The 18,409-nt window shown below is 32.7% G+C and overlaps 1 protein-coding gene across 5 annotated transcripts in view; it reads left to right on the top strand.

The window, feature by feature from the left end:
- The window catches only part of LOC114332157 (homeobox protein cut), a 366,341-nt gene that overhangs the window by 311,455 nt on the left and 36,477 nt on the right, over positions 1-18,409 (top strand). For 4 of the 5 annotated variants that reach the window (XM_050645993.1, XM_050645994.1, XM_050645992.1 and 1 more), the window contains 2 exons: positions 2,070-2,666; positions 3,880-4,116. In XM_050645993.1, coding sequence (XP_050501950.1) covers positions 2,070-2,666; positions 3,880-4,116 — 834 coding nt within the window. The remainder of the gene's footprint in view (positions 1-2,069; positions 2,667-3,879; positions 4,117-18,409) is intronic. The other variant, XM_050645995.1, reaches the window with a different exon arrangement.

The raw sequence follows: 18,409 nt of genomic DNA, 5'->3' as shown, positions 1-18,409 counted from the left end.
TAGAAACGAACTGTTTTATTTCGCCAACTTCAACAATTCTATATCGTTTTAGTCTTCGATTTTGCAACGGTGTTTTCTTGGTAGACAGTTCCGCATCTTGTCACAACATTGTAGTGACTCTCTTTCTTCTTGGTCTCTTTCTTTTGTAAAATTTTTCCAAAAAACGTTCTTTCCGCGTTCTTATATCTCTACTGTCAACCTGATCTTCGACAGTATCACTCATGGTGAATAATACACAGTAGCGTAATATAACCAATAAAAACTGTGCAGAAAAATCAACAGTTGCACACACTAGTTTCTTACCGACCGGTCGCCTTTGTCATTAACACTGCCTCGAACAGTCCAAATCGTATTTGTCTCTTCTCGCAACGATTTTAACTGGTATTTGCTAGTTATTCCAGTAAAAATTAGTTTGAGCTACTATAAACTACTCTAAGTGAAATTCGTGTGGGATTTCTAGTTTTAACTAGTGAATTTAGCAGTCAAATTTAGTTTTGACTAGTTAAAACTAGAATTGTCTAAAGCGCATAGTTAAAACTAGTTTTTCCTAGTGAATTCGGGTTTTAATGGTAACATATACATCAGCTTAAACAGGCCCTTGAGGCTCAAGACTTCAATAGTTTTCTTCCATTTCTTCCTATCTTACGCTAGATTTTTCTAGTTTTCTACTCTTAACAATTCCAAGTCTTCAGAAGGTCGTAAAAGAGAAAAAAAATCTACGATTAAAGAAGAAGCAGATTGCTCAAAGTAAAAGTACACACATTTTCAGAACACGTCGACGTATCTTCGAAAATTTATAGGATCATTTCCAAGTTAACTACCGTTATAAACCGTCTCTCAAACTTGATGTAAACGTTGCCTCGTAACTCTTCGGTCGCAAGTTATTTTGTTATATGAAAATAGATTTTAATAGAGAAATGGAATCCACATAAAATAAATCAAAGATTGGAATATTTAAAGTAGTTTTATTGTTATGATGTGATGCTGTCAACGTGTGTGGGTTTGCTTTTTAAACGATCGTAGTGTAGATAATGTGACGTCAGCCGCTGAGTTTTTTGTTAAATTTATGAGCATATTTGTGGAGTATAATATAGGATTTTTATTTACTAGAAAATAGATGGGCAGTGCTTTTATTGGATTTACACCAATAGACATCTTAGTTAATTTAGTCGCATTAAAATATATTCAGTAAGTAGTAACAGTCTATTTAAGTACCTATTAAATTGTTTCTTACGTTGTTGTTAATATTTTTGTTATTATTTTATGATCGTGTACTATTTTGCCCCATCTTTTGTTTCTTCTTCTTCCTCTTCTAGTGCTGACTCTACTAATGAAGGTTGGTTATGGTTATATCCATTGTAAATTCATCTCTATAAATATTTTCTTAACGAGCTGTATCTTTAACCCGGTTCAGCGAATGTTTTTAAGGCCAGCGTATTTATTTACCAGAATCCCTTTACCCTTAATAATCAGCTATAACAACTCATACTTATCATTTCTAAGTATGTGCCTATTCGTCGGCCAAACGAATGTTATTTATATTTTCTCCATTTATCTTGATCCTTTCTGTACAGTTTTCAAGTGCTTGTGTAAATAACTCTTCGAAGTACATATACAATATGTATATTAATTAGTAATGCTGAAAGTACACCAGTGTTCCCATACATCAAAGTTTGTCCGACTACACACCGTTAAGCTATTATCAAATTATAAGCTTGCTATTATTCAAATTTTTTTTATTACGCAGTAATAAGTATCAGTGATAATATTATATTATAATTAATTAAATTATTGCTATTATAATTAATAAGTATCAGTGATAACTAAAAAAATATTTTTTTTGCTTTGAAAGGTTAAAAACATTTAAAAATATTATGTATTGTAAATCAAATGTTTAATTTTCATACTGTACTTTTTCTCCTGACAAACATCTAAATAACAATATTTAATACTACCCCTTTCCTATCCTCTAAAACTTACATTCGTTTTACCCTAACATCGCCCAAAACACAAACTAACACATCTACCATCTTTTCCTCTGTTGTAACTCTTGTTTACATTTTTTCTAGGGGTTGAACAGCAACCGCCACAAACCCCTAACCTATCTCTAACCCCTCCAATCCTCCCTCCACCCTTTCAAAACGTTGACGCTTTCGGTAGTTTGCTAGGAGAAGAAATAGTTTCTTCCTGGAGAAGAAACATAGAACACAATCGTGTAACACCAAAATCACCCTCTGCTTCTTTAGATGTTCCGTTGAAGAGCTCCACCCCCGTGAACGCAGACTCGACGGCCGAGAAAAGCACAGCTTCGACGCCGCAACCCTCCGAACACGGCTGCCAGCAGTCGCCCAACGAGAACCTAGTGAACGGCAATCCAAAGAGTCCGCAGGAAGACAACAACAACCACCACGTCAGCAATAACAACATCAGCTTATCCGCGATGTGTGCCGTCAATAATTTTCTCAGAAACGATGACAGCTTGAAGAGTCCGTACAGGTTTGATGAACATCGAGGGCCTTTCAAGTTTGCCGAGGATTTGGGAATGGCTCCTGGATCTATGGTAGGACGACTTGGCGAAAGTCTTATCCCTAAAGGAGATCCGATGGAAGCCAGGCTGCAGGAGATGCTGAGATACAACATCGACAAATACGCAACACAAAATTTAGGTAAGCCAAATATATAAAATATTATTCTTACTTTCTTTCTTTCGCAAATTTCTTTTTCAATTTATAAATGATTTACTAATTTTTTTATAAATTATTCTGTAATCTTTTAATGATTTAAAGAACGGAGTCTATTAAAATGAACCGAGGAGTAAGACAGGGAGAAACCATCTCACTCAAGCTATTCAACAAAGCGCTAGAAGATGTCGTGTTCAAACAACTATAGTAGGATAACTGAATCACTTACGGTATGCTGATGATATTGCATTAATAACAGACAAAAGTGAATAATTACAAAGAATGATGAAAGAACTAAATAGAGAATCGACAAAGATAGGACTGAAGATGAATTAAAGTAAAACAAAATCCATGACCAATCAACAATAGAAACTAATAATTATAGTGGCACAAAGAAGAATAGAACAAGTAAAAGAGTAAAAAAGTGAAGAATTACAAAGAATAATGAAAGAACTAGATAGAGAATCGACAAAGGTAGAACTGAAGATGAATTACAGTAAAAGAAAAACCATGACCAATCAACAAGAAAAACTAATAAATACAGTGGCACAAACAAGAATAGAACAATCAGACCGAAGAAATAATGAGAAGAACAAGATTGGCCTGGGCATCATTCGGAATACTGTCTTGTATTCTAAAGAACAGAAAATACCCCAATACCTAAAAACAAGAGTCTTCAATCAATGTAGAGGTACTCCCTGTTCTCGTATATGGCTCTCAGACCTGGACTTACAAAGGAAAATATGGAAAAAATAGCAAAGAGAAAGAGCCGTGGAAAGACAAATGCTGAACATTAAACTAACAAAACAGGAAAAGAAACAAATGGATCCGTAACAAAACAAAAGTGAGAAATATCTCAACCTAAGTAGCAAAGCTTAAATAGAAGTTCGCCAGACATATCTTAAGGCCGAAGGATGAAAGATGGACTAAGATGATTATACATTGGAGGCCGTGAAACCATAAAAGAAAAGGCCACAAATAATGCGATGGTCAGATCATCTGAAGAAACACGCCAGGTCAAAGTGGATGCAAAATGCCTAAGATAGAGAGGCATGGATGAAGGAAGAGTAGGCCCATGTCCAAGGATGGATGTTTAGGGCAAATTAGATGGACAGATTTAATATTGTATGTATTTCTGCATGATTTTAATTCTTCGTACTGAAGCTTGTCGTAATATTTTTTCTTCTTCTATTTCCAGACACTCTTCACATATCCCGGAGAGTACGAGAACTGCTATCGATACACAACATTGGCCAAAGATTATTCGCGAAATATATTTTGGGACTTTCTCAAGGCACGGTCTCAGAATTGCTCTCGAAACCTAAACCTTGGGATAAGCTAACGGAGAAAGGCAGAGACAGCTACAGAAAAATGCACGCTTGGGCTTGTGACGAAAACGCGATACTTCTGTTGAAGTCGTTGATACCAAAGAAAGGTGAGTTTTTGATGTTTTTCTTGGTAATTTATTGGAGACCTTAAATAAATATTGTTTTTATACTTTTATCCTTTATAAGTTGATCTGTAATAATATTTTTGTTTATACGAAGTTTGTCCTCATTATTGCTTGAAATATCAGGTTAAGCAGTGTTGTGGATAAAGAGTCATCTTGTTTCACGCATTTGCTTATTTCGCTCTCCTTAGATGTTCCGTTGCAACTGATCTTTGCTGTGGTGTTATTTAGACTTACTGTTAGCATATAGCATATGTCTTAATTTTTCTGGAATTTTAAGATGTTCTAGCTCTTCCATCATTTTCGTCCGATTAATTGGAGCAAAAGCGCTTTTGAAGTCTATGAATATTACGTGAATTTCTTTGTTGTATTCTCAAGATTTTTGAATTATTTACTCCACTGTATGTATGGAATTAATTGTCGATATTCCCAGTCTAAACCCGTTCATGATTAAGTGTCATGTTGAGTAAGTTTGCTAGAATTTTATATGTGGTGTTTAAGAGGGCTCTTGCTCTGTATTTCTCGTACTCCTTCTATATAGATACAGATAGCCACTATAACAGCTCTATTCCAATCATCTGGTAGTGTGTTTTGTGTCCAGATTTTTTGTATTAGCTTGTTTATTTTTGAGCAATTCTCTTCATCTGTAGTTTATTAATTCCACTGCTTTTTCATCTTCTACTATTGTTTTTCCGTTCCGGACATTTTTAACTTCTTTTTGTACCTCTTCTTCTGTGGGAATTTCTGCTTCGTCGTTAGCTTGGATTATTCGTGTTACTGCTTCATCTCAATGTGTTTTCTGCATAGGCGTAACCAGGGGGGGGTTTTGGGGGTTATAACCCCCCCCATTGGGATGTACTTTGAGCTCTATACGCTTAATACCATACCCTTCAGAGACCTTCCAGTAGTTGTAACCCCCCCCTTTCCAGTAGCTGTAACCCCCCCCCCTTAGGATCATCCTGGTTACGCCTATGGTTTTCTGTATTTTTTGTAGTGAAAACTTTTAAGTTTCCGTTATATAGGTTTTAATGGATGACTTGGTCTGTCATTTTCGTGCTTTACTGTCAGTGGGTCGTTTAACATATTTCTTGCTATGAAATTTATGTAACATTGAACCCTGAGTTAAAAAGAAAGTATTTAAACGATGTTAAAGACACAACTTGTAGCGCTAAAGTATATAGGTTCAAAAGAATCGTTTCTCGACTATTATTAAACAAGAATTAGTGGACGGATTAGAAAACCGTTCTCGTACAATCGTGAGACAATATTTTCTTGTGAGATGACATTTTAATATTTGTATTTATCTTGAATGGTAGATGTCGACCGTTTTCTATAATAATCTGCATTTATGCTTCCACTTCCACGATCGCTGATTCACAATGTAATTACTTTTTCATGGGAGCGCGCATCCAACATATTGTCAACATGGAATGGATCAAACTATGTGATTATTTGATATCTCGAAATAAAAGCAGACTATTAGCTATTTTTCTCTTTTCAGGTATCAATTTTACTACAGTTAACCTGAAAAACCGATTGTATTTGATAATATCTGCCATCTTTGTTGCGAGAGACCGATGATTTTGCAATTTTTTGCCGGGTAACAGTTATTTTAATGATTAAAGACCATATGCTTTAAAAATATTGTGTAGATATCAATTTTAAATTATCGAAAAAGAAGAATAAAGCGGCAGATAAAATAAAATCCGAGATACGAGGGTAAGGTAAAAAGTTCTAGCCTAACCTTTTGTGGGTATAAATGTGTTCTACAAAGTATCTGCATTTATTCAAATAAAATTTGATGATTGTCTTATCTGATGGTGTTTTTCTACATTGACTGATCTTTTGCAGTAGTCATAATAGTCTAGTAAAATAAGATTACACTTCATGTAAATCAAAATGTAAATTCGTACAGGTTGGAACAAATGTTATATCAAAGTTTAGGTGAGTACAAAAGATATTTTCCAGAAAGTATCCAAATCATAAAAGGGGATCATTGTTTAAATAATTAAAAAGGGGTCATTTTTGCACAATATTTACTTTTTTAACTGCTGAGGTAATTTACATTTTAATGAAGGTCTTTAGGGTTTTTTTTTTCTACGAAGCTGAAGGACAAATCTGTCACCTAAGACTTTCTAAATTAAATTTGAACACCAATTTATTTAAATAATTATATATAAGATTTAAAAATCAAATTTGCAAAAAAGTATTTTTTTGCGTTTTAACTAAGCACTATAAATTATTTTATTTAATAGGAGAAGTTGCGCTATATTACCAGTATTAATAAAAAAATTGGTTAAAAAATATTTATTAATTTATGAGATATTTCATTTGTTTATCAAATGTTACTATATTTTCAATTGCAAAAGCGCGGTTATTACAAAAAGAATATAAGACTGTGTAAAACCTGGTTACTTTTATTTTTATGTATGTTTTTGATAAATGTATTGATAAATTCAAATTTCAATTTAACTCCCCTCTAAAATGACATTTGAAAATTGTTCTAATTTGTTTCTAATTTGTTTTTTTAATAACGTCACGGGGATTAAACATTTTGAAATTATGTTCCAATAATCCGGTTCCTGGGAATTTTTCACTAATTAACAAATTTTTCTTGTCGTTTTTTCTTCTTCTTTTTTTTTTAATTATAGTAAAAGATGTAGTTTTGCTTATAGAGGAGGTTTCATTAAGAATGTCCAATTTCTGAGTTGTCGATTCTAGACCTCCAAATATTAAGATTTAACCAAAATCACTTCAATAAAATATGGCTCCTTATTGAGTTACTACAGAGTGTTTTATTTAAAAATTTAAAAATTATTTTTGCTCAGTATTTTAAAACTATTCGGCATATCCTTTTCATACTTGGTAGAAAGTGTAGGTACAATACACCCTATGAAATTATGTTAAATGCAGGTTTCCGGCTATTTCCAGAGGCGTACGAGAGCGCAATTTTTAGATTCCCTCATACTCTCAATGTAAATAACTTAGTCTTCACTCGTAACGATAAAGTCATTAGTTTTCGAGATATTTGCAGTTAAACATGTAACGGCACAGTTATTTTATTTTGATTAAGGTTTTGTGCCGCTTAATTTTTAATTTCAAATATCTCGAAAGCTAATGATTTTATCGTTAAGACTGAAGAGTATATTATTTATTCTTAACGATAAAATTATTAGTTTTTGAGATATTTGAAACTAAAAATTAAGTGGCACAATATATTAATCAAAATAACTAAATAACTGTGCCGTTACATGTTTAACTTCAAATATCTCGAAAACTAATGACTTTATCGTTACGAGTAAAGAGAATGTTATTTACATAGACAGTATTGGAAAATTTAAAAATTGTGCTAAAATGGCAATTTCACCAGTGACGTAGAATTTGGGAAGGGTCAATAATTTGCTTTCCCCTGTCTGCCTGTCGTACGCCTCTGGTAATAGCCGGAAACCTGTATTTAACATAATTTCATAGAGTGTATAGTACTTACACTTTCTACCAAGTATGAAAAGGATTTGTCGAAAAGTTTTAAAATACTGAGCAAAAATAATTTTTAAATTTTTAAATAAACCACCCTGTAACTCAATAAGGAGCCATATTTTATTGAAGTGATTTTGGTTAAATCTTAATATTTTGAGGTCTAGAATCGACAACTCAGAGATTGGACATTCTTAATGAAACCCCCTCTATAAGCACAACTATATCTTTTACTATAAGAAAAAAAAGAAGAAGAACAAACGACAAAAAAAAATTTGTTAATTAGTGAAAAATTCCCAGGAGCCCGATTATCGGAATAGCATTTCAAAATGTTTAATCACCGCGACGTTATTAAAAAAACAAATTATAAACAAATTGGAACAATTTTCAAATGTCATTTTAGAGGGAAGTTAAATTGAAATTTGAATTTATCAATACATTTATCGAAATCATACATAAAAATAAGAGTAATGAGATTCTAAGCAGGTTTATATTCTTTTGGTAACAACCGCGTTTTTGCAATTGAAAATATAGTAACAATTGATAAACAAATTAAATATCTCATATATTATTAAATATTTTTTAACCAATTTTTTTTGCTTAATACTGGTAACATAGAGCAACTTCTCCTATTAAATAAAGTAAATTTATAGTGCTTATTTAAAACGCAAAAAATACTATTTGCAAATTTGATTTTTAAATTTTATATATAATTATTTAAATAAATAGGGGTCAAATTTAATTTATTAAGTCTTAGGTGAAAGATTTGTCCTTCAGCTTTGTAGGAAAAAACCCTAAAAACCTTCATTAAAATGTAAATTACCTCAGCAATTAAAAAAGTAAATATTGTGCAAAACTGACCCCTTTTTAATTATTTAAACAATCATCCCCTCATATGATTTGGATACTTTTTTAAAAATATCTTTTGTATTCACCTAAACTTTGATATAAAATTTATTCCAACCTGTACGGAATTACATTTTGATTTTTTTATTTTATTAGGTTATAATGACTGACTTAATGTCTGTCGTAGTTACAGACGTAACGTGGTGCAGAGAAGTTTCGAGATTACAACTTATAAACCCGGAAAAGAATCATCATCATCATCATCAGCCCATAGTCGTCCACTGCTGAACATAGGCCTTCTCGAAAAACTTCCATTCAGATCTATCCTGCGCTGCTGCAATCCAGTTGGTACAAATCCTCTTTATGTCGTCAGTCCATCTTGTGGGTGCTCTTCCCGGGTTTCGTCTATCCGCTGTCGGTCTCCACTCCAACATTTTTTTGGTCCACCTATTATCTCTCATTCTAGCGGCGTGTCCTGCCCGCTTCCATTTAATTTTGGCTATGTGTTTTGTAATGTCTTCTACACCACTGCTTCTACGAATTTCTTCGTTTCTTACCCTGTCTCTTTCCGTTATGCCCAATAATGATCTTTCTATTTCCAGAAAAGAATATTCAATTACAAAATATCAACCATGAAAGCTTACTAATATTCTTTGTGTTTGATATCTTTTATTACATTATTTTAACTTGTTTGCTCAGGACGTCAATAAGTATAGGAGTATATTCTTCTTCTTTTTTTGGCCTTTTTCCTTCCAAAATGGAATATTGGCCATCCGTAACTGTTTCCATATCTCCCTTGTTTGTTATACTCTGCCACATTTTAGGTCATCATGTATATCTATTATCTCCCTTCTTTCTACCTTTTTCCTCAAACACGTTATATTTTTATTATGTTCTAGGACTTCTTCCACTTGTTGTTAGTATAATTTGTTACATATCTCTTTTAATCATTTATCTAGTTTTTATTTTTACTTCCTCAGATTCGTTTGCTTTTTGGTTTTCCTGTCTATATAGTAGGTAATCTTCTTTCTATTATTTTTCTTCTTTTGTAACTTATCATCTTTGGTATTTTCTTTTTTAGCAATTTCTAGGGCTGTGCCTGTTATGTTTTTTGTTTTTATAGTATCTGCTCATTATTCCACATCTATTATCTTTCTTTTTCTTTCCTTTTTGTCCAAATATATCGTATTTTTATTCTGTTCTAGCACTTCTTCTACTTGTTTTTGGTATAATTTTTTGCCTAGCTCGTCTAATCATATGTGTAGTTTTAATCTTTACTTTCTTATATTCATTTATTTTTTCCTCTCTGTGTAGCAATTTTCTTCTCTCTATTATTTTATTTTGTTTTTGTAATTGTCTATTAAATGAGTTAAACCTTATGACGTCTTTTGATATTCGTTTTTCTGAGGATGGTATAAAATCTATTTCATTTTTTGTTTTTCCCTTTCGGCCGTGTTCATTTCATCTATGGTTTTTTTTATCGAAGAAAATTATTTCAGGAATATGTTATCGTTTTTAAATAAACTTTTTTTTTTGTACTGTTTATGGGAACCAAACAAAATGATGGTCTTCCTGGTAAATCGATATTTATTAAATTAATTATATATTTTACCAACAGATAAACAAATAGCTGATGTTATTAAACAGGAAACGAATTTGGTGAACCGCAGTATGAAAAATTATCGTGGTTCATTTCCGAAAATAACTAAATATCGACGTTATTATACAAAAATTGGGTTTTAAATATCGTTTGGATTTTACTTCCGCCAAAATTATTGATAAATATGTCTTTATTTAAATTGACGATTACGTCAAGATAATTGCAGTGTACTTCAAGATAATAGTCTAACTTATCGTATATACATATTTAAATATCTAACACATTGTTCTAAATAGTGAGGTCACACTTCATTTTATTTTATATCAAGACAGGGATTTTTACCGAAAATAATCATATGAATTTTTATGGTAAGCATCTTAAAAGTCGTTATTTGTATTATAAAGACGCACAAATAAAAGATTAGTTGTTTCCTATCATCACCATCATTATCATCTTCATCAATGACATCTCAGCTCGTTATGAACCAAAGCCCTCTTCAAAACAATACTCAATTTATCCCTGTCTCTAGCAATTCTTCTCCATGCTCTAACTCCAAGAGATGTTTCGTTGTCTAAGTCACGGTCTTCCCCTTGTCCAATTGGCTCTCTTGGAAAGCTTTTCCCTTGTCCAATTGGCTCTCTTGGAAAGCTTTTCTGACTCTTGCACCTTCTCATGTTGGATAGTGCTTATTACATGCTATATGGTCTCCCTTTTTTTTGAGGCAAACACAGTATGCCTAATTTCCGATCTGTGGGTGTTTCTTTCTCTTGCCAGATTTCAGTTATTAATGGTTGTTCTTCATATTTGTACAATAGCTTAGCAAAGTTTCATGTGTTAAGATCATAGAAAATGATCTTAATTAAAAGTAACACAAATGTATGCCAAGTACTTCCAGGTACATTCGTATTAAACGTCAGAAATAATTCTACACACAGAAGCAATTTTGAAAAGAAAATTAGGTGATTTAAAGTATTTCTTGTTTATCAACCTCCTTATTTGCCAGATTTGGCTCCCTTTGATCACATTTTGTGGTAGTATATGCTATTAATATACTTGTTTCCTTCCATTTTTTTCTTCTAGCGTCTTAACGCCTTCCAGTAATGAGAAATATATGAACGTTCACTAACGTTGAAATTTTTCTCCCATGGTAAGACTCAGACCCTTTGAGCATATCTTTTTTGCCTTTGTTTAAGGAAAGTTTGATTCGCTTCTTTTCCTGTTTACGATGACTTTCAAAATTTACTCATCTCTCTCCCACTTCTATCTATAAATTTGATTGTATTGGCTACCACAATCATATTTTGCAATTTTTAAAAATACCATTGAACTCCCAAATGACCGCGGCATTACCCTATTAGAAGATAAATACTTTCACAGGCTAATAATGATATCAATACCACGATTCATTTCGGCCATATAGTTGAAATATTAACGAACAATATTTTATGTGAACGCATGTCTCGCGACATTTATAGCCAAAATTTATGTTTATTTAATTGACATTGACGCTTTATTTTAAGAACTTGTGCATAGAGAACAAACGGTGACCATTGACACGAAACGCCTAAAATTTGGTACGCAAACAGAGGCAGGTTCATCTGCGGACAAAAGGGATTGATTTTTAATCTTTAGTAAAAAGTGTGAATGTATTGTCGATTTTTCGACACAAAAATTTATGGTCCTAGTAACCAATCCCAAATATATTTCAAAACATACAATTTATTAGATATGAACACTTCTTCTTCTTGAGGCGCTGTCTTCTTTAATGGAGGTTAGCGACTACAATGGGAAATCTTCTGTCTATCCAATGCGGCTCTAAACAAAGATATTGAATCAAGGTCAGTCCAATCTTTGGTTTCTTATGTGTCCCAGATAGCTAATTTTTCTAACTTTGATCCCTGTCTGTATATATTCTCCTCAGAATATTTTCGTTGGTAGTGTGGGTTGTTCAAGGTATTTTCAAGATTCTTCTATAAAGCCAGAGTTAAAAGGCTTCTAACTTATTCATCAGCAGTATGTTGAGCGCTCAGGCCTCCGTTCCATACAAAAGTATTGGCCATATATAGCAATGCAGAAAACAACATCTAGGGCTAATAATAATGCTACTGTTACAAAATAAGCTTTTCATTTTGATAAAGCCATGTCGGGCTACCTCTATTCTCGCTCTTACTTCTTGTTTATAATCAAGTTAATTGTTGAACCAGCAGCCAAAATATTTATATTGGTGTACGTATTCAAGCTGTTGGTGGTTACATATTGGAAGGGGTAAATTTTTTTATCACTAAGATATGAACACTAAGACAAAAAATAAAATTATTTAGCTTTCTAAATCAGATGATATATTTTTTTAGTTTATAGTTCTGACCCATTCATTATATTTATACCAAAAGTATAACCCAAAGGTTGTTCTTGAAGTCGTATCATTGCATATCTTCTTCGCTGACTAGCCTTTCGGGCTTTAACTCTTGAAGGAGACTTTATAAAGCCTTAAAATTTTGTATATACATTCGTCTTGGTCCATGGATGAATTTGGAGTCAATAGATGTAAATTTACCATATTGTGCGGGTTAAAGCAAGTAGCTTTTAGCGTAGTAGACCAAATAGCGTTTAATTCGCTATCTGGTCTTTTCTTCTCTATTTTCTGGTTTCTCATTCGTAAGCATGTAGTGGCGTCATGTAATTTGTTTGACTATTCCTGTTCAATTATCTCTGTCCTATGCGCGTCATTTTGGTTCAGATAATGAACAGTCATGTCCTTTATGCAGTCGAATTATACTGAAGATCTTCATCTGGATTTTTGTTCGCTATGTTGCCTTTAACTACCATTCGCTCCATGCCTTCTCTTCTTCTAGTTATATGTCCAAAATATCTCAGTACATTTGGTTGATAGTTCTTTTGGGTCTAATTTTTATGTTGAGTTCTTCTAGTATTGAGTTATTTGTGCAACGTGAGGTCCATGGTATACGTAACATTCTACGGTAGACCCACATTTCAAATGCCATTATAAGCTTCTTCTCGGCTTTTTTGATGGTCCACTCCGTAACCTACTATGTTTCTTATCTCTGTTTGGTTACGATTAGACAAAACAAAAAAAAATACTTATGTATACAAAAAACCAAAGTAATGATCATTGATAGAATCATCATCATCCTGGTCCTTTTATCGGGTTAATTAGTTTACTGTCAGTGCACTCTTGTTGTATTTTTATCATTTTTTTAATTGCTGATTTCTTCAGTTCACTCACGTATTCTAACTATCATTGTTCTATAAAAATTCTGCCGTTGAGACAGATTTATTATCTTCAAAAATACACTTCAAGATCAGTACTTTTTCGCACACATTTCAAGTATCGAAGCAATTTTATCTGCTAAGGAAATTTCGAAATGTGCATTTTAAAAGAATTAATTGCTCTTCAAGACGCAAAAAACGTTAGAATTGATTTTTTTACATAACAAAAAAAAATCATCTGGTGCCAAATCAGGATTGTGTGGTGGATGACCGATATTTCTATTTTTTGACTACATATTTGAAACGTCATTACTTGCTTTTTCCAAACATTTTGTTTAACAGTGGGTCGTGTATCATTCATAGTTCACAATGTTGTTTGTCAAGGTCTACTAGAGGCGCTAACCCGTGTTGAGCTGCCCCCCCCCCCCCACTTGCAAAAATTAAAAAACAAATAGCCCTGATTTATGAGCTATTTATGAGCTCTCATATTCCGCAAACTAAAAATTTTGAGCTCGTTCCACTAAGCAGGAATTTAATACCCTAGTGGGGGGGGGGCTGAGTCAGCCCCCCCCACTACTTAAAAATAGGAATATTGAATCGGTTTTTGCGGCAGAATTACGAGCTATTTATGAGCTCTTGAAATTATATAGTTTCGATTTTTGAGCTCATCCCCTTCACCCCCAAACAACCCTTTAATTGATTTAACTTAAGAGAAAGATGCTGAGAAAACTTAAAATATATCGTATTGCGGATATAATTCCTATAGCTTATATACTCTAAGAATAAACTATTAAATCAAGGGCATTTCGATTATTGAGCTACAACCCCTTCGCAAGAAAACCACCCTATCTTCCCGGCTTAAGAGAAAGTTGTACTTAAAATGCGTTAAACTAATTATTTGGCGACTACATATCATTTAATAATTTATAAGCTTCCAAATTACGCGCATTTAGATCAGTAAATTGCAATTTATTTTGTATAGTGCAGTCACTGAAGGTAAAAATCAACGATTACCTTCAATTTCGGTGAACCTTCATCGATTTTCACGAAAATTGGTCAGTGGTTAGAGGATACGTCAAGAAACAAAGGTGACATGGTACCACCTTGCGCCTTTACCCTGAGGGTGGATACCGCCCCTTCTCGGGGGTGAAAATTATTTTATAAAAAATAATTGCACAAATCAATAAAAGAACAAATTAAAAGCAAAATTTATTATATAAAGTTAATAAAATAAGTCAATACTTTTTAAGTTATTAAAGATCAAAGATTTTAATTATTTGTGAAAAAAATGCATGTTTTGAAGAGGTTTTTTGTAAATCACTGAAAAACTGTAAGTTTTTACAAAAAAGTTAACAGTAGTTTAATTCGTATAGCTTATATTCTAAGAATAAACTCTAAAATCACGCGCCTTTCGATTATTGAACTACAACCCCTTCGCAAGAAAACCATCCCATATTCCCGGCTTAAGAGAGGGTTGTACTTAAAATAATTTAAATTAATTATTTGTCCACTATATATTGTTTAATAATTTATGAGCTCGCAAAATATACGCATCTCAATTATTGAATTGCCGTTTTCTTTCTATAGTGCAGTCACTGAAGGTAAAAATCAACTATGACCTTCGATTTCGGTAAATCTCCATTCATTTTCACGAAAATTCGTGAGCGGATTTTGATACTATCAACTTTTTCTGGATCTTATTTTTGATGGGTATTTCTAAGTACTTTGACAAGTATTTAGTACCTAAGTGTTATAAAATGCATCTTTTTCCCGTTATTTAAGCTTGAACCCTTAGATTTGAACAGTCGCGGAAAAAAATATACATTTAATTACCAATAACTTACTTTAAATTAACATTAAAGGTTTTTCAAGTAAGCAATTTATTATATTTTTTATTAGCTTCAATTTTAGTGATGAAAACTTTTTTGTAAAAACTTACAGTTTTTGAGTCATTTATGAAAAATCGCTCTAAAGCATGCAATTTCTTTCCAAAAATTAAAATATTTGATCTTTAATAACTCAAAAAGTATTGATTTATTTTAATCACATTATATAACAAATTTTGCTTAAAATTTGTCCCTCTCTCGATTTGTGGGGTTATTTTTAATAAAGTAATTTTCACTCCCGAGAAGGGGTGACATGTACCCCAGGCTAAAACCCCAAGTTGTTATTGTCAATTCGTGAAAATAAATGGAGATTTACCGAAATCGAAGGTAATAGTTTATTTTTACCTTCAGCGACTGCACTATAGAAAGAAAATGGCAATTCAATAATTGAGATGCGTATATTTTGCAAGCTCATAAATTATTAAACGATATGTAGTCGCCAAATAATCAATTTAAATTATTTTAAGAACAACTCTCTCTTAAGCCGGGAAAATGGGGTCGTTTTCTTGCGAAGGGGTTGTAGCTATATAATCGAAAGTTGCGTGATTTAAGAGTTTATTCTTAGAATATAAGCTATACGAATTAAACTACTATTAACTTTTTTGTAAAAACTTACAGTTTTTCAGTGATTTACAAAAAACCTCTTCAAAACATGCATTTTTTTCACAAATAATTAAAATCTTTGATCTTTAATAACTTAAAAAGTATTGACTTATTTTATTAACTTTATATAATAAATTTTGCTTTTAATTTGTTCTTTTATTGATTTGTGCAGTTATTTTTTATAAAATAATTTTCACCCCCGAGAAGGGGCGGTATCCACCCTCAGGGTAAAGGCGCAAGGTGGTGCCATGTCACCTTTGTTTCTTGACGTATACTCTAACCACTGACCAATTTTTGTGAAAATCGATGAAGGTTCACCGAACTTGAAGGTAATCGTTGATTTTTACCTTCAGTGACTGCACTATACAAAATAAATTGCAATTTACTGATCTAAATGCGCGTAATTTGGAAGCTTATTAATTATTAAATGATATGTAGTCGCCAAATAATTAGTTTAACGCATTTCAAGTACAACTTTCTCTTAAGCCGGGAAGATAGGGTGGTTTTCTTGCGAAGGGGTTGTAGCTCAATAATCGAAATGCCCTTGATTTAATAGTTTATTCTTAGAGTATATAAGCTATAGGAATTATATCCGCAATACGATATATTTTAAGATTTCTCAGCATCTTTCTCTTAAGTTAAATCAATTAAAGGGTTGTTTGGGGGTGAAGGGGATGAGCTCAAAAATCGAAACTATATAATTTCAAGAGCTCATAAATAGCTCGTAATTCTGCCGCAAAAACCGATTCAATATTCCTATTTTTAAGTAGTGGGGGGGGGCTGACTCAGCCCCCCCCCACTGGGGTATTAAATTCCTGCTCAGTGGAACGAGCTCAAAATTTTTAGTTTGCGGAATATGAGAGCTCATAAATAGCTCATAAATCAGGGCTATTTGTTTTTTAATTTTTGCAAGTGGGGGGGGGGCAGCTCAACACGGGTGAGGCGCTACGCTAGAGTTCTTCGTAGGCCTTGAGTTTCTGAAGTGTCTTAATTCCATTCTGTTTTATACTTAGGTATTCTAATGGGAAGCACGGATTCTCAGCACCTTCCGTTACTCCTGCTATCCACTTAAGCCTTGCTCTGTCCCATTTTTCCATACCCATTAATTCCACAGTTGTGATTATAATTATCCTAAATTTTCCTTTTTACTTCTAATAAACTTAGATTTATTATATATTTCCTTTCAATTTTTACAAAAAAATCCTGTTAAAAATTACGATCGGACGCCACTGACAGACAATGATACATGCGTTGAAGTGTTGCCAAAGAATTTTCTTCATTAAAATTTTTGAGGCGATTGCTTTTGTTGCCCCAAAGTCCTTTTCAATCTGCCTCATTAATTCTCAAACTATAAATTTTCGCGAATGACACTCTTGAATCAGAACAAACGTTGGATTTTTTTTTGAAAATTTGTCTCAGCCGAAAGATTAACTGCATCCCTATTGGATATATGTACGTAAATAGAGTTGATAACAGTTATAGTATACGTTGAGACGTCAAAAGTTTTAAAATGTCAATCTTTTAAAACAGTAATGCTGTATATTCCCCTTGTACAGTGGCGTAACAAACTCCGTCGGGGCCCCCCTGCAGAATTGGAAATGGGGGCCCCTTTAAAAAATTACTAAATGCGACATGTGTTACAAATACCTATATGTCGTTACAGCCCAGTAAATGAACGTAAAATATAGCAACACCGTGTAATTTTTCAGTGTCACCACCGAAGTGGTCAACTCAAGACTTTTCGAGTTATTTATGAGTAAAAATATTTATATTACGAGTCACAAATCACGAGTATATGCAAATTTTAAACAGCCATATCTTAAAATCTTAACCAATTTTTGTCTTAAAGAATAAAGCCAACATATTTATAAAAGCAAAACCTACATTTCTTTACTCTTTGAGATTTTTCGTATCACTAATACTTTTTAAGTAATTTTGAAAAAAGGCATTTTTCCAAAATAAAAAAAACCTTTTTTGCACGATTGATCATTTTTGACTGTTTACCGTGACAGATTTTACGTCAGTAGGTGACATTTACTAGCAACTCGACGGTAAGTAATCCAACTCGACGGTAAGTACTCCAACTCGACGGTAAGTAATTCACTTACCGTCGAGTTAAAAAATCTCTTAATTTTAATTTATTTTTTGAAAGAATAAAGAAAACTAACGAATTATTTATTAATATTGAAACTTATGGTACAATTTGTTAAATTATTTAATGAAATCCCACTTGTTTGGGCTGTGGTTTCACTTCTAACAGAAACTCCTGCAGAATCGCATACATTAGTAGTATCCAACATTTTTTCTCTTCAAATACTTCAAAAACTTGGAAATATCAATGCCATCATAAAGAAAAACGGTGGATTTAATCATTGAATATTCTGCCCAGAGGCTTCAGGAGCTTTCAACTGCATATGTCTTTGAACGAAATATGCCAATAGAGTCTTTTCTTCGATTCTTAAATTCTTGCCTTCGCACCATTTTTTAAAACTTTGGTAGGTATTTTGATAACGGATTTTGGATTTTTCGGGAATATTTGCGGAACACCCTTCTTCCCAAGCCCGTTCAATTTCTTCAAATTCACTTTCGCTCATATTTTAACTTATAATAATCAGAATTGTACTTAAAATTATTGACAACT

The sequence above is a fragment of the Diabrotica virgifera genome, chromosome 3 (genome assembly GCF_917563875.1).
Source record: "Diabrotica virgifera virgifera chromosome 3, PGI_DIABVI_V3a".
In the NCBI taxonomy this organism is placed as follows: Eukaryota; Metazoa; Arthropoda; class Insecta; order Coleoptera; family Chrysomelidae; genus Diabrotica; species Diabrotica virgifera.
The sequence above is the reverse complement of the archived record's forward strand: the minus strand, read 5'-3'. Positions and strand labels throughout refer to the sequence as shown.